The following is a 14743-nucleotide window of genomic DNA, read 5'->3' on the forward strand; positions in this document are numbered from 1 at the left end:
GGGATTGTGGGGGGACCCTCCCCCACCCCAGCCCTGCACTGCCCACTCCAATCCTCGCACCTGGTCTGACGCTACAGAATGACTTGGCTGGTCTTGCGGGGTACCAGGCACCTTTATTGTGCAGCACTGCTGTGTGTTGGCCCGTACTGGGGGTGCACTGTTGTGTTAGACCACGAGAGCACTGGGGGCTGGGGGGCCCCTCCCGGGACTGTGTGTCTGGAGTGCCCAGAAATGAGTGCAGACTCCCACTTCCTTCCCCTGCTTGGGTCCCTCTTACACCTGGGTTTTGCCCTGGGGGCATCTTGGGGACCTATGATTAGTGAGAAGTGGGGGGGGACAGTCGATTGGGGGGGGTTGAGGGTAGCGGGGAGGGGGGTGTCATGTAGGGCTCTTGTACACGCTGGGTCCTTAGTACATCCTGGGCAGGGAGGACAAGGGGCAGGCCTTTGGGTGGCCAGTATCGAGAAGGAACACAGCCACTGGGTGGGTCTCAGCTCTCTCTACCCAGAAGGTATAACTGGGTGTGGGACCCGGGTGGAGGAGGGGAGGGGAGGAGGCATCCTGTGACCCAGCAGTCCAGTGGCAACATCTGGGCTGGCTCCCAGCTCAGCCACCCTATCGCATCAGTTCTTGAGTGTCACGTATTCCACAGGGTCAGGGGCTGGAGAGCGCACCCCGCGCCCAAACTGAACCAGCTCTGAGTAGTGGATCCCCTCGTCTTCCGGAGTTTCTGGAGCCAGGTTCTCATAGTCGCCCTAGAAAAGCACGTGGTGGCCAGCTCAGGCGTCCGTGGCCCCAACCCTCCCAGCAGAGCTGCTCCCAACCGGGCGCCCGGGACTACACCTGACTCCCGGCCACCCCCCCTACCATCCCCACCCCTGCCCAGCTGCCCCTCCGCCACGCCCCCCCACCCCGCAGCCCACCCTGCTTCTCACCATTGGACGCTTCTGCTTCTGCTTCTGCACCACCGAATAGGTGACCGTGTCATCCCAGTGCGGGGAAGGCCGCTGTGCCCCAGAGGTCGCTTGGTTTCTGAGACAGGGTAAGAGAGGGCCCGCGGGGGTGGGGGGAGCGACACATGGAGTCTCCTCTAGCCCCCCCTCGGCCCAAGAGCACCCGCTCTGCTCCCCACAGGAGCTCAGGAGCCAGTGAGACAACAGGGGCCAGAAGCAGGGTATGAGCCCTCCAAGCAGCCAGTCCCCAGCACCCTAACTTCCCCAGGCCCCTGGGAGGGATGGCACCAAGAAATTATAGGGGAATAGATCCCACTGCCCTCAGTACCCCTTCCATACCCACCTTGGGGTGTCAGGAAAACTCAAGATGGCATAGCTGGTGGCATCCTCCATCACCGGATTGTAACAGCCCTGGAAAGGGGGGCCCTCAACTAGGGGACGCCCTCTGACCTGGTGGAGGGAGACAGGGTTTCTGCCCTCACCCTCCTCCCCACACCACTGTCTTCCTCCAACACCTTTGACACCCCAGCGTCCCCAGTGGACCTCCTTAAAAATTAATCTGGGGGTCTCCTAAGCAGTGCTCCGAAATGTGCGCCCCCTCTGCCTCGTGATTCTCAGCCAACTGGCCAAGGGCGTGGTGTTGTTTGGACCCTGTGGTGTCAAGGACTCCCCAGGCCAACCCAGGAGGCAAGTTGGTGCACGGTCGGGGGTGAGGGGGGAGAACTAGGGCCGAGTGGATGCCTGCAGGGACCTGGGAAACTGTAGACAGATTGTGGGGGGCTGAGGTCTCTCCACCCCACTCCCCAGGGATGCCCAGTCACCAGCCCCTTCTCTGAGCTCCTTGACTGAGGCCCAGCTGGCTTGCGGTTCCTCTTCCTCCCTTCCCACCTTTTTATTCCTCACAAAGAAGCTCCGCCCACTGGAGTTTTCCTGCAGGTCCTGTTGGCTCTGAATCCTCTTTCGGCTTAAGAAATAAAGAGTCACTGGGTGAGGCGTGAGGCACAAGGCCAGGCGCCCCTTGGAGTGAGGAGCTGAGGCTGGGGGAGTGGGCGGAGTATAGGGGGCTCACCTTAGATGGAGCCTGACTCCACAGATGATCAGGAAGAGGATGGTCAGGCTCACTGCTAGCCCCAGGGCCGTTCGCCTGATAATGGTCTCTGAACTGTCTGGTGGGGAAATGGGGAGCTGTCAGCTACTGGCCCCTACCGGGGGGTTCAGGCCAGCACCGAACTTGTCCCTGCACGGCTGCTGTCCTTGGGCCTGCGACACTTCAATATTTCTTTTTCCCTGCACCAGGGAGCAGGAGATGGGGAGTTGCGTCCCTCCCACCCCACCCCCTCCTAGGAGGAGGGAAGCCCCTCGTCTTGGGACCCAGCAAGTGTGGGTCGGGGTCCACCCTAAACAACCCTCACAGGAAGTCCAGAGCAAGGGGCTGCTGCTGGCCTCCTGTGGGCACTGGCCTGGGCACGGGGCATGATCAGCCCTGGAGGACAAGGCAGGTGTGGGGAAGCTGCCAAGAAAACCCCCCAGTTTACATTTCTAAAGAACCTTCCCAGGCTGCCCCCTTGGTGTTAACTCTGCAGGGATGGGGGGGGGGGGCTCAAAATTGACCCTCAGGGGCGGGAGTGATAGTACAGCAGAGAAGGCACTTGTCTTGCCCTTGGCCGACCAGATTCAATCCCTGATAACTCAAGTCCTGCCAGGAGTGATACCTGAGCACAGAGCCAGCAACCAAGCCCTGACCACCTCCAAGTATGGCCCCCAAAGCACTGTAGCACTGTCCTCCCATTGTTCATTGATTTGCTCCAGTGGGCCCAGTAATGTCTCCATTGTGAGACTTGTTACTGTGTTTGGCATATCGAATATGTCATGGGGAACTTGCCAGGCTTTGCCGTGCTGTCGAGATACTCCGGTAGCTAGCCGGGCTCTCCAAGAGGGGCAGAGGAATTGAAACCGGGTCGACCAGGCCGGCTGCATGCAAGGCAAACGCCCTACCACTGTGCTATCACTCCAGCCCCCAAAGCAAACCGAACAATTGATCCTCAAAATTGAAAACTCTGGCTCCAGGGGAGGGGACGAGAGCTCGTGCTTTGCATTCACGGGGGCCTGAGTTCAACTGCTGACACTAGTGTCCGCCCCCCCACCAGGACCACTGGGCATGGCCTGCAGGCCCCCAGCACTGCCCACCAGGCTGAGCACTGTTGGCCAAGTATCGCTGGGGGTGACTCGGAGCCCCCGGAACATTGTTTGGAAAGTTAAAATAAAGTGTAAAGAAAATAAAAGACATGTCTGCAAGCATTAATATAAAAAAAAAAACCATAAAACATTGAAAATCTTGCCCAGGTTTGTGGACTCAGCTGTCTGCAGATGAGGGCGTGTCTGTGTAGCATTCTTACATGGAGAAAAAGAACGCTGGGGGCAGGGGTGAGGGGTCTACAAAACAATAGCACAGCGGGTAGGGTGTTTGCCTTGCACGTGGCTGACCTGGGTTCCATCCTCGGCATCCCATATGGTCCCCTAAATACCACTAGGAGTGATCCCTGAACGTAGAGCCAGGAATAATCCAGGAGCACTGCCAGGTGTGACCCAAATCCCAGTGCCTCCAAAAAATAAAATAAAAATAAAAAACCTATTCTGGGCAAGATGTCCCACCATTCGCTTGGCAAAGAGGACCTGAGAGGTCCACCCTTGAACGGCAGCCACTGAAGACTGCAGAAAGGGTGGCCAGTCGCCACCAGGCCCCAGGAAGGGGGAGCTGAAGGGAACTGCCCTGCCTTGACATGGTTTATTACATGGCATATCTGTGTGTTTTCTATTTTACCATTGACTTGTTTTGTCTTTTGTGCAAATCGCTAGAATCTCAGGAGATGGTGCAAAGCCAGCTTAGCTGAGAGGGAGGCAGAGAGCCCCGTGCTCTCAAGTGGGGGGAGGGGGGTGCAGCAGCAGGCAGGAAAGCTGGCCCAAGGGTCCAGAAAGAGAAACAGCCGTGGGATGGAAGGAGCAGCCAAGGCTAGGGGTGCTTACAGTAGACCGTGAGGAGAGTGGGGGGTGACTGGCCCACGCCCAGCCCGTTGGACCCCCGGCACCAGTAGGTTCCTGTGTGCTGGATCTTCACTGGATCCAGTCTCAGTGTCTGCCCGTAGTGGTGCAGTTCCTGGTTGTTCCCGTCGAACCAGGAGTAGGACTTGATGGGGGGGTTGGCATCGCTCTCACAAATGAGCAGGGCCTTCGTCCCCTCCACCACACCACCCTGTGGGCTGAAGGTCACGCGCAGCCTCCGGGGCGCATCTGCAGGAAGAACCGGGATCAGAACACAGATGGTGCCCCAGCCCTCTAACCAGCCACGCCGTTTCCCCGGGCACCTCACTCACACAGCACAGAGACCACCTGCGCCTCAGACTGGGTCTGGCCGATGGAGTTGTTGACCTCGCAGTGGTACGTTCCGGCATCTTCCGGCATGATGGCATTGAAGTGCAGCGCCTGGCCCTCCTGCAGCAGGACCCCGTCCTTCCTCCAGCGGATGCGCACGGCTGCCGGGCGGCTGCTGGAGTAGTTGCAGCTCAGCAGGAGGTGCTGCCCGGAATGCACCATGGAACTGGAGCTGAGCAGCACCGTGACATCTCGGGGGGCATCTGCGGAGAGAGGGCCTTGGACTCACCTCTAGGGTCCCTTCTTTTCTTCCTGCACCCACAACTCCCTCTCACCTTGTCCCTCCAGCCACCTTCTCATCCCTCATTCTCGGCCAAGATTCGGGTCCCAGCCTCATTCTGAGAGCCCCCAGAGGGCTGCCTCCTGCACCCCCACCCGGGGTGCTCACACTGAACATGCAGGTTGACCACAGGGGCCCACGAACACCACTGGTTACAGGCTGCACAGGTCACCGGCTTGGCGTCCCAGGCAATGTTCGGGATCGTCAGCATCTCGGAAGCCCCCTGGGGGCCTCGGGGTTCCCATTCATAGCGGGTCACCTCGGGGTTGCTGGAATTGAACTTGCACCACAGAGTCACGTCATCTCCTTCTCGAATCCACGAGGAAGTCTGAATCACTGCCATCACCTCCTTGGGGGGATCTGGGAGAAAGTGGGGGAGGTGGAAATAGTGATGACGGTCGGTGGTCGCACGCCTCTTCCTCCCTGCTTTCTCCTTCCCTGTAACTGCCCCCTGCGCTCACATGGGCCCTCCAGGAAGCAAAGGCAACTGGCGCCTCCCCTGCCATCTGTGTGGGGACAGCCTGGCCCCCGCTATTGGGCTGTGGCTACAAGCAAGACAGTGGTTTCAAGCACAGCACTGAGCAGAGGGTGCTGTTTGTTCTCAGAGCCTGCCGCCTGGAGCCCTGTGACCCGAACCCCAAACCTTAGTTTACCCATTTCAAATGGGGCCAAGAGTCCCTAACCTCGTGTAATCATTGTGACTGACCCAGACTGTGACACTTCAGATCCCAGAAAGAAACCAGTGGCCTCTGTTTGTCCTGGGCTCAACCCAGTGACAGGAGTGCTTGTGTAGGGGCTGGAGCGATAGCACAGCGGGTAGGGCATTTGCCTTGCATGTGGCCAACCTGGGTTCGATTCCCAGCATCCCATATGTTCCCCGAGTAATTCCTGGGTGCAGAGCCAGGAGTAATCCCTGTGCATTGCTGGGTGTAATCCAAAAAGAAAAAAAAAAGGTGCTTGTGTTAAATGGGGCCAAACATGGAGCAGAAACGGACCTTCCATGTCAGTGCTCCTAGAAAACAAAATATCAGAACCCCTTCTGAGACTTAGCCATGGCCAGGGAGGCCAAGTCTCCCGGTCTTTCTTAGACCCCTGAAGTTTCATTCATTCAACAAACATCCACCAAGCCTCTACCACGAGCCAGGCCCTGTCCCAGGGCTGAGAAAACCGTCAGGAACAAGAGCGACGCTTATGTGCCCCATGAGCACAGCCAGCCCTGCCCTGCCCACTGTCCATTCAGGCCCCCAGCAAGCCCCTGCCCTGCCCCGATCTGCTTCCCTGCTCCCTCCAGAAGCCAGCGGGGAGCACTCACACTGCACATCCAGCTGAGCTTCCTGGCCCATCAACCCATGACCAAGAATATTTTCTGCCTCACAAGAGTAAGAGCCAGAGTGGCTGAGGAGGGCGTTTTTGATCTGGAGCTTCTGGCTCCCTTCTGACAGAGCTCGACCGTTGTGAAACCAGCTGTACTTGGTCGGAGGAGGGTTGGCTGATGACTGACATTTCAGTAGGACTGGGCTTCCCTCCTTAACGAGTGAAGGGGAGATTTCAACCTTGGAAGGTTCTGGAGGATCTAGGAAAAGGAGCAGAGGCAAGGGGATGAGGGGTGAGGAGAACTGCCATGGCTCGTGTCTCATGGGCCTTGGTCTCGTGCCCATGAGTGCCCAGCCACACCCGCCCAGCATGCAGGAGCTCACAGTATACTTGGAGGTTCACTTTTTCCGACATTCCGATGCCCAAGGCATTTTGGGCTTGGCATTGGTACTCCCCGATCATGTCCTTGGTCACCATGGACAGAGTGAGGGTGAGCCTCTCCTCTTTCTTCAGCCCATCTTGCTTATCCAGCGGCTCCCCATTCTTGAGCCAGACGAACGTTTCGTAGTTGGGGTTGCTGCTATTGATCTGGCATGTCATGGTCACATGCATCCCCTCTGTGACCACGGCGTTTTGGGGATCGACCTTGATGTGCAACTTAGGTTTGTCTGGAGGGGTCGAGAGTGTGTGTTAGGGGCATGACAGGGAATTCTCAGAGGTGAAAAGCCTCGGGTGAGAAACTTCACGTTTTTATCTGTATAGAGCAGGGGCCTGCTAGCACAATGGTCACCTTTGTCCAGCAGGGTGCTCCATGACTGTCACAGCCCCTGAGGGTTACCATGCCTCACCCCCACCCCCACCCCAGTCTAACCCACCCCCAGCAGCTCCTAACACTGCACATTTCACCTCTCGTCCTATGAGCCATGTATTCCAAAGACCCCTGGTGTAGCTCCCCTCCCACCCCTGACTCTTCCTCCCACATTCCTCCCCAACCCTGCACACGCCAAGCTCCCCACTTCCCTACTCCAGGACTGTCCTAGCTCTTCCCTCTCTCCCAGATATCTGCCCGCCCCACTAGACTCCCCACTCCCTGTTTCCCCCTCCCCAACCCAGCTTCACCTTTATTTTAATTGGGAGGGGGGTGAGCAGTGCTCACGAGATCTGGGGCCCCACGGGCAATTCTCAGTCAGTCAGGCAAGCAGGTCAAGGCCAATGGCCTGGGATTATGGTACTGCACCAGAGCTGGGGACTCCCCGGGGCCCTCAGGGCTATACCCGGCAATGCCCAGTGGACCTTGTGGTACCAGGAATTGAACCTGGGTCAAGTGCATGCTAGCACTTCCCTAACCACTGTGCTATCTCTGTCCCCGTCATCTTTTCTCAGGACAGATGTCACAGCCTGTGTTGTTTGTTACCCCCATGGGACTTTCTCATAAGAACTTTGCTCTCCATCCCTGGCGGCCCCACTAGGTCCTGGCATCTAGTGGGTTTGGGGTCAATATTCATTAAATGAATGAGGCAAAACTAATGATAGGAAACCACCCAGGGCAGCACAACCCCCTAACCAGTTGGTGCCTTCAGTCTGAGCAAGGGTTGAATTCTTTTCCTCTATCAGGCCATAGCACTAAGGGGTGGGGGGGGGGGGAGGGGGAGGATTGGGTTTGGTCAGGGCAGCTAGGGCCTGCCCAGCAGCCAGTGCGGGAGACTCACACTTCACATTCAGCTCTGCAGATGCCTCCGACAGCAGCCGGCCCTCCTCGTGATCCCAGAGCTGGCAGGTAACCGTCCTGCCGTGATGCGTCCACTCTGGCTGGAATGTCAGCTGGCTCTGGGTGACAACGCTAGTGGGGTTCAGAATTGTGGAGTTGATGACTGACCCCTCCAGGGACCACTGCAGTCCTATCTGGTAGCCAAAGCAGGCTGTGTTCAGCGAGCAGGTCAGGATGGCCGTCTGGGACTCACGGATTTCCAAAGGGAGATCAATGGAAGGCGGAGGAGCCATTTCTGCAAAGAGTGGATGGCATGGGGCAAGCATGCTGGAGGCCCGGGAGGCCAGGAAAGGGGGCGACACCTTCGTCCATGAGAAGCACTAGTAACCCCCAGTCCCGCTCTCCTGGGAACTTGTTGAACTTTCACTCACCCCTGTCTTCGGCCTTTCCCCTAATGTCCAGAGCTGCTTCTATCAGCTGCTAAGTGTTAAACTCGGAGCCAATCACAGTTGGAGGGAAAGAGCAGAGGAGCCAATCACAGAGGGAGGAAAAGAGCAGAAGAGCCAATCACAGAGGGAGGGAAAGAGCAGAGGAACCAATCACAGATGGAAGAACAGAGGAGCCAATCACAGATGGCAGGAAAGAGTAGAGGAGCCAATCACAGACGGAGGGAAAGAGCAGCCAGCAGTTGCTCCCACTGATGACGTCACATAGGCCACAGGAGGCTGTCGTGACTCAGCATGGGCTGGGTCAGGGTGGTCTGGGGAATTTGGCAAAGGGCAGGCTGGCATGTCCGGAGACGTGGCTCCAAGAGCTGCAGGGCTGTGCCCTTGCTTCCTACTTTTTGCATCCTTCTTCCACAAGCCCTTGAAAAACCTAGCCTAAAAACCAGAGGGTTGAGGGAGACAGGCCCTCCCCCATCTTCTCGGGTTCTGGCCTGAATAAGCCTATCTTTCTTGCACTAACTCCTGTCTCTGGAGTATTGGCTTCGAGCAACCAGCACCCAGACCTTAGATTGAGTACCCCAGCCCCAAACCTTCGTGAATCCTGGCCAACCCCTCCTTTCACTGCTTTGCATCACTTAGGCTCAAAGGAGAAGAGTTTCGTGAAGGGTGAGCCTCTATAGAAGCTGACTTTCCTATGTTCTGTCCATTTCTTTTTCACTTCCTGGCATTTGTTTTCTCAGCACCCCTCTGTGACCTTGCGGTTGACATTTTTCAGCTAGGATGACAATGACAGGGCGATAACCACCTGTGTTGTTTAGTGTCTCAACCAGGCAGCCATCAAGCCAGCATTGTTTGGGCACACCTCCAACGGGAGGAGGCTGTGCCCAGTTCCTCCTGTCACCAGGTTGCAAGTTTTACTCACCAAACCCGGGCTGCTGAGAACACTGGGCAAAAAGACAGAGACTGGGCAGTGAGTGGGAATACCCCCTGGGCTCAGACCCTGATCCCCACAAGGTCCCAGACCCTGATCCCCACAAACACAGGTGTAATTTAGCCATGAAGGGCAAATGAGAATAAGCCCCATCGTGAGCACATGGGGAGATGCCCCTGGATTGCCCAGCCTTCCATCTTTCTTGGAGACCCATGCCACCTTGGAGACTCATGAGTGAACAGTGACTGAGGGACTTCTGAGAGCCTCAGGAGAGAGTGCCCAGGATTCAGGTACCATTTTGCCACTCAAAGGACCCTCACCTGGTCTCTGTAGGGATCTACACCCCACCCATCCCAGGAGTCAGGTGCTCCCTCCCTCCTGGCCCTGCCTGAGGGTGGAGGGGAGGAGAGGAGTTCCAAGGACCCCCAGCCCAGAACCTTACTGGAGATGTTGAGAGTGACATTCTCCATCCATTTGTCCACTTTTGCCATCATCCTCAGCCCCAGCAGGCCACTGTCATGGACACTCACAGGGTGGATGCGTAGGGTGCAGTTGGATCTGTTGTCACCCAGGAACTGGACTCGCTTGTCGCTAGCAGGAAACTCCTGGGTCTGTAATTTCTTAGAGATCTCCATGGTATTATAGAGGACGGTCCCCGTGAAGTCCTTTATGCTCGTATTATACACGTAGTTGTGGTACACAGTCAGATTTTCCAGCTTTATTCCATTTCCTGGGATCTTGTAGGTGCAGGGGATCCAGACGCAGGCCCCCTCCCAGGCGTAGAGCACTGGTGGGTGAGTGACTGTCCATTGGGTTGAATCAGAGAAAGCCACGTATTCTGGAAGCCACCAAAGTGATCAGAAAGCATGATTGGTGGGGGGGACATAGAGCTTTCAGGAGAGTAAAGCACCTCTAAAGAGGCAGAAAGGGAATATCTAGACTCAGTGTAACCTGGCCTGGCCCCAATCAACCCCACATTGACTCTTCACTGTTCCAGTTCTTGTGGTTATCCCAGAGCCCGACCCCAGCCAAGGCGTGACCCTTACCGAGGAGCAGGAGCGAGGGGCCAAGCAGGTGCATGCCGTCCGGGGCCAAGTCTGAGCTGGGAAGAGTTTGTCGGTGAGCCACTTGGTCACTTCCTTCTCCCAGACTGCTTTCCCTATTCACCACTGAGCCTGGCCTCTTTGCCTTGGTTCCGGGAGGATTGTAAGGTGGAAATGTGACATTCCAGATGCTCCTCTGGTGTGCTGTGTCTCTCCTACCAGCCCTGTCAGGCGGGCCTCTCTCCCCCCACACAGCCACCCGTTATTTTGCACAGGCTCTTCCCACCAGCTCTCCATTGTTGAGTGGCATCAAAGAGAGGCACCAAACACTAAAGCAACTCAACTCCTAGGCCCTGAGTAACTTGGAGCTCAGTGTGGGGCAACTGGGAAGGGTTTACATAGGAGAAGACACAGTCAAATCTTGATTTTCAAGCCCAGGGGCAGGGGTGGAGGGCAGGAGAGGAGCTCCAAAATCAGTGGTAAATTGTGATGCCAGGAGAGCATTAAAAGGGTCTGGGAGGGCTTAGGAGCATGTGGTCCAAGGGGCCACTCAGATACCCCAGGGGTTGGGTAAGGTCCTACCTTGTATAAAGATGAAGCCCAACTCAGTTCTAGCAGATTATCTTCAGTTGGAAATGTGGCCTTAGCGTTGCCTAATGTTCCACTGGTTTTGGAAAAATGAGAAATCAGAGAGAGGCTGGAGCAACAGTATAGCAAGTAGGGCATTTGCCTTGCACATGATCAACCTGGGTTCAATCCCCGACCATTCCTGAGTACAGAGCCAGGAGTAACCCCTGAGCATTGCTGGTGTGCCCCCCCCACACACACACACCAAAAAAGGAGAGAGAAATCAGAGAAAAGTCCTACTTAAAAAAATAAACACAAGGCCAGAGTGATAGTGGCAGGGTTAAGGTGCTTGCCTTATGGTGGCTGACCTGGTTTGATTCCTGGAACACAATCTCCCAAGCATCCCCGAGCACTGCTAGGGTGGCTCAGGCGATGCCCAGTCCCTGAGGGTGCTGAGTAGGCCTGAGTAACACTGCATCCATGGACCCTCACTCTGAACCACAGGTCCAGCTGGCCAAGAATCACTCAGAGGGACCCCGAGCCCCTGAGCACCCTGTGAGAGGTCCCTCAAAAAATTCACAGTACTGGTAAAACAGGATGTGTTTGAGGGCTAAAAAATAGTCCAAAGAACACTCATTTGCACCCCACTCCCCCTGCATGTTTGCCTCTCTTTCTCACTTTCTCGCTCTCTTGCTCTCTCATCCCTCCCCCAAAGATCTCGCCAACTATTTAGACTTTTACACCCCACTAAAGGAGTTAGATTTAAGCACCCAATTTGCATGCCTGCCCCCTCAGTGCTGGTCCCTGGGGAGCAAGCAGGATGCATCCACAGAGTGTGTCTCCTGCCTCAGCACAGCCCTGCACCGCTCCCGCTAGTACCCCATACTTCTCAAGCGTTCTTTTCCGTCCACTCTGGCTATTTATTCCTCACGCTGTGTGGCTCTCACCAAAAGCTGCTGGGTGTGCACCCCAGTGACGGGTAGGCAGAGCTGTGTACAGGAAGGCTTCTGAAGGGCATTCTTTTTTAAATTTGTTGAGCAGGAAGTGGAGGCAGTGAGGGTGAATACCAGAGATGCCCAGGGGTTTCTCCTGGCTCTGAACTCAGGAATTACTCCTGACAGTGTTCAGGGACCATATGAGATGCCAGGGATGGAACCGGGTCAGCTGTGTTCAAGGCAAATGCCCTCCCTACTACAGTATCAATCTTGTCAGGAGTCATTCCTGAGCATCATTCCCCAATCATTCCTGAGTCATGAAGGACATTCTTTAGGCCCCTCTGGGGTCCAGCCTCTTGACCCCGCTGCCACTGAGCACACCCTCACTGGCGACTCGGTGAGGCCAGGGCAAGTGGGAGAAAACACTTCTCCGGAGAGGGCTGCGTGCCCACCCCAAGGAGCAACAAGCACAAGAAGTGGGGCCCTGGGCCTAGACCCGGAGAGTGATGCTGAGGCGGCATGAAACGGAGAGTTTGGGCATGCACCAAGGCCCCGGACAAGACCTTCATTGCAGATCTCTGGTCTCCTCACAGCTCTCAGGGGCCGCTTGGGACCTCAGAATTGACCTTTGGGTCTATTATCCCCTCCTAGGCTTTGAGGTCCCCACCCTACTCTTAGGAGCCTCCCCAAGGCTGGAGGGGGCATGCTCGGAGAGAGGGGTTCCCACAGGCATAAGAGAAAGTGGCCTCCCCACTGAGCTCTCAGCCCCTCCGAGTGGGCCCCTCTACACAGCAGCTGCTCAAACTGAATGGGAAGAAAAACAAAATTGTTTTTACCTCTCTCTGTGTGTCTTCTCTCTTCAGGTTCACTGCTGAAATCTGAGACCAAAAGGGGAAGCAAGAGAAGGTCCCCGGTGACAGATTTCACCCTCCCTGGCCACACCCCCACCTCTCAGTCCTCTATGGGGGGCTAAGAGGCACCTGCTGAAAAGAAGTAAAGAGGCCATGGTGGGGGAGGGAATTGTGTATTAGGAGTCAGATAACCCTCAAAGATCCATGGTCAGTGGTTAGATTCCGTGTCAGGGAAACTGTGTCCACCACCACACCAACACACACACACACACACACACACACACACACATACACACACATACACACACACAACAGCACACCAGGAAATACTAATGACTCAAGACAAGCAGATCCAAGACTGCCAGCCTGCTAAGAAAAGGCATGGGTGAGCCTGAAAGTATCAAGTATCTATTGGTTAGTGACCACTGTGGTCATGGGCAGGAAGAGACGAGATCAGAGCAGAGCATGAGCCTAGAGGCCTCAGCAGTTTTCCCCCCGGGGTTGCAGAAAGAGCAGAGGCAGCAGGAAGGAGTCGATAACAGCTGAGCAGTATTCTTGGATAGGCAAGTCTAGAGACTAAAGCCATCCCACTGTATCAGGCTTCTGCTGTAAGTATCGAAAGACCAGCTCTCAGGCAAACCCACGCAGATTGCTAGAGCGATAATACAGTGCTTTACACGTGGCTGACTTGGGTTCTATTCCTGGTAGCCTATATGGTCCTCAGAGACCCACCGGGAATGAGCCCTGAGAGCAGAACCAGGAATAAGCCTTGAGCGTCTCTGGGTGTGACCCCAAAATGAAGAGGAGGATGAGGAGGAAAAAGAGGAGGAGGAGGAGGAGGAGGAGGAGAGGGGGAGGGGGAGAAGGAAGAGGAGGAGGAGGAGGAGGAGGAGGAGAGGGGGAGGGGGAGAGGGAAGAGGAGGAGGAGGAGGAGGAGGAGGAGAGGGGGAGAGGGAGGAGGAGGAGGAGGAGGAGGAGAGGGGGAGAGGGAGGAGGAGGAGGAGGAGGAGGAGGAGGAGAAGGAGAAGGAGAAGGAGAAGGAGAAGGAGAAGGAGAAGAAGAGACTTTATCCATGAGACCCCCATACCACCCTCAGCATCACTCCCTGCTGACTGCCTGGCACAGGGAAAGAAATCGAGCAGGACGAATTTCCTCAAAGGAGGTCAAGGAAGATGGGTCGAGTCAAGGTACAGTTCTCTAATTTTTTTTTTTGCTGAGTAAATTCAAAGCCCTGGACCTCAAAACGTCATTGTACAATAAGAAGACTGAAAGAGGAGAGAAGGCTCAAGGATTAGGGACCTCAGGACCTGCCCATCAGAGAAATAATGGGGTGATGAACTTCCATGTTTTCTCTTTGCCTCATTCATCCCAGACTGGATTCTGGAGAAGCTCAACTGGAAATGTTAGTGGACACAAACACTTCCCCCCTCCCAAGTAGTAACAAGGTCTCCCTCTACAGTGGAAGCCCAGGAGAGTATTAATGAGGTTACCCCCCTGCTCCCATTGAGGGTGGGCTGGACGAACACCTAAGGAGTTGGAACTCGCAGTCCTGTGAAGGAAATTCACCCCAAGGTGAAGTTGGCGACACTGAGTTAGTAGGGCCTCATTTCACTGGTGCAGTGTCAGGGGGGCATTTGTTAAAACACAGATGTATGTAAGATGTAGTCTTTTACAATAGGACCACATTTCCATGCTTCCCAGAATTCTAGTTAAAGATCATTCATCATATTGAGAACCAATGAGTTCTCACACGGAAGGAGAAAACAGAATCAATGACAGACCCACACCAAGGTGGTAAGGAGGTTGGAATGATCTAATAAAGATTTTAAAGCTGGCATCAGAAAAATGAGCAATTATAAACATGTCGGAGACAAATAAAAAAGAAAAACAAAGAGGACATTTCAGCAAGGAAATATAAGCAAATACAAAGAAGAACCAAAAGGAGATTTCACATAGTCTTACAAAATGTAACAACTGAAATGAAAGCTTTAATGAATGGCCTTAAGAGAGGAGAGTTGAAGAAGAAAGAAGCCCCCAAATGACACAAAGAATAATAGGAATTACACACTTGGAACAACAGAGAGGGGGGGAAAGGGCTGAGAAAAGGGATAGTAGAGCCTCAGGGATATAGTTTAACAATAGAATGAACATTTATGTTATTGGTTCTCTGAAGCTGGTAGGACTGAGAAAGTATTCCCAAAAATGATGGCTAGAAACGTCCCTAATATGACAAAACAAAATGCATCTACAGATCCAAGTAATTGGGTAAAACAGGGAGAAACCCTA

At 55.0% G+C, this 14743-nt stretch overlaps 1 protein-coding gene across 1 annotated transcript; it reads right to left on the bottom strand.

The window, feature by feature from the left end:
* Positions 1-623: 623 nt before the first annotated feature.
* CD22 (CD22 molecule) lies at positions 624-10141 on the bottom strand. Its single transcript, XM_056136465.1, has 12 exons — positions 10102-10141; positions 9504-9899; positions 7686-7979; positions 6360-6644; positions 4771-5022; positions 4325-4585; positions 3978-4241; positions 2023-2119; positions 1842-1917; positions 1282-1403; positions 924-1032; positions 624-755 (listed from the first exon to the last, which is right to left on the bottom strand). Exons 1-12 carry the CDS (start codon positions 10139-10141, stop codon positions 624-626), a joined length of 2328 nt encoding a protein of 775 aa, XP_055992440.1.
* Positions 10142-14743: the final 4602 nt, after the last annotated feature.

Source organism: Sorex fumeus, unplaced genomic scaffold (genome assembly GCF_029834395.1).
Source record: "Sorex fumeus unplaced genomic scaffold, SorFum_2.1 ptg000122l, whole genome shotgun sequence".
Classification (NCBI taxonomy): domain Eukaryota; kingdom Metazoa; phylum Chordata; class Mammalia; order Eulipotyphla; family Soricidae; genus Sorex; species Sorex fumeus.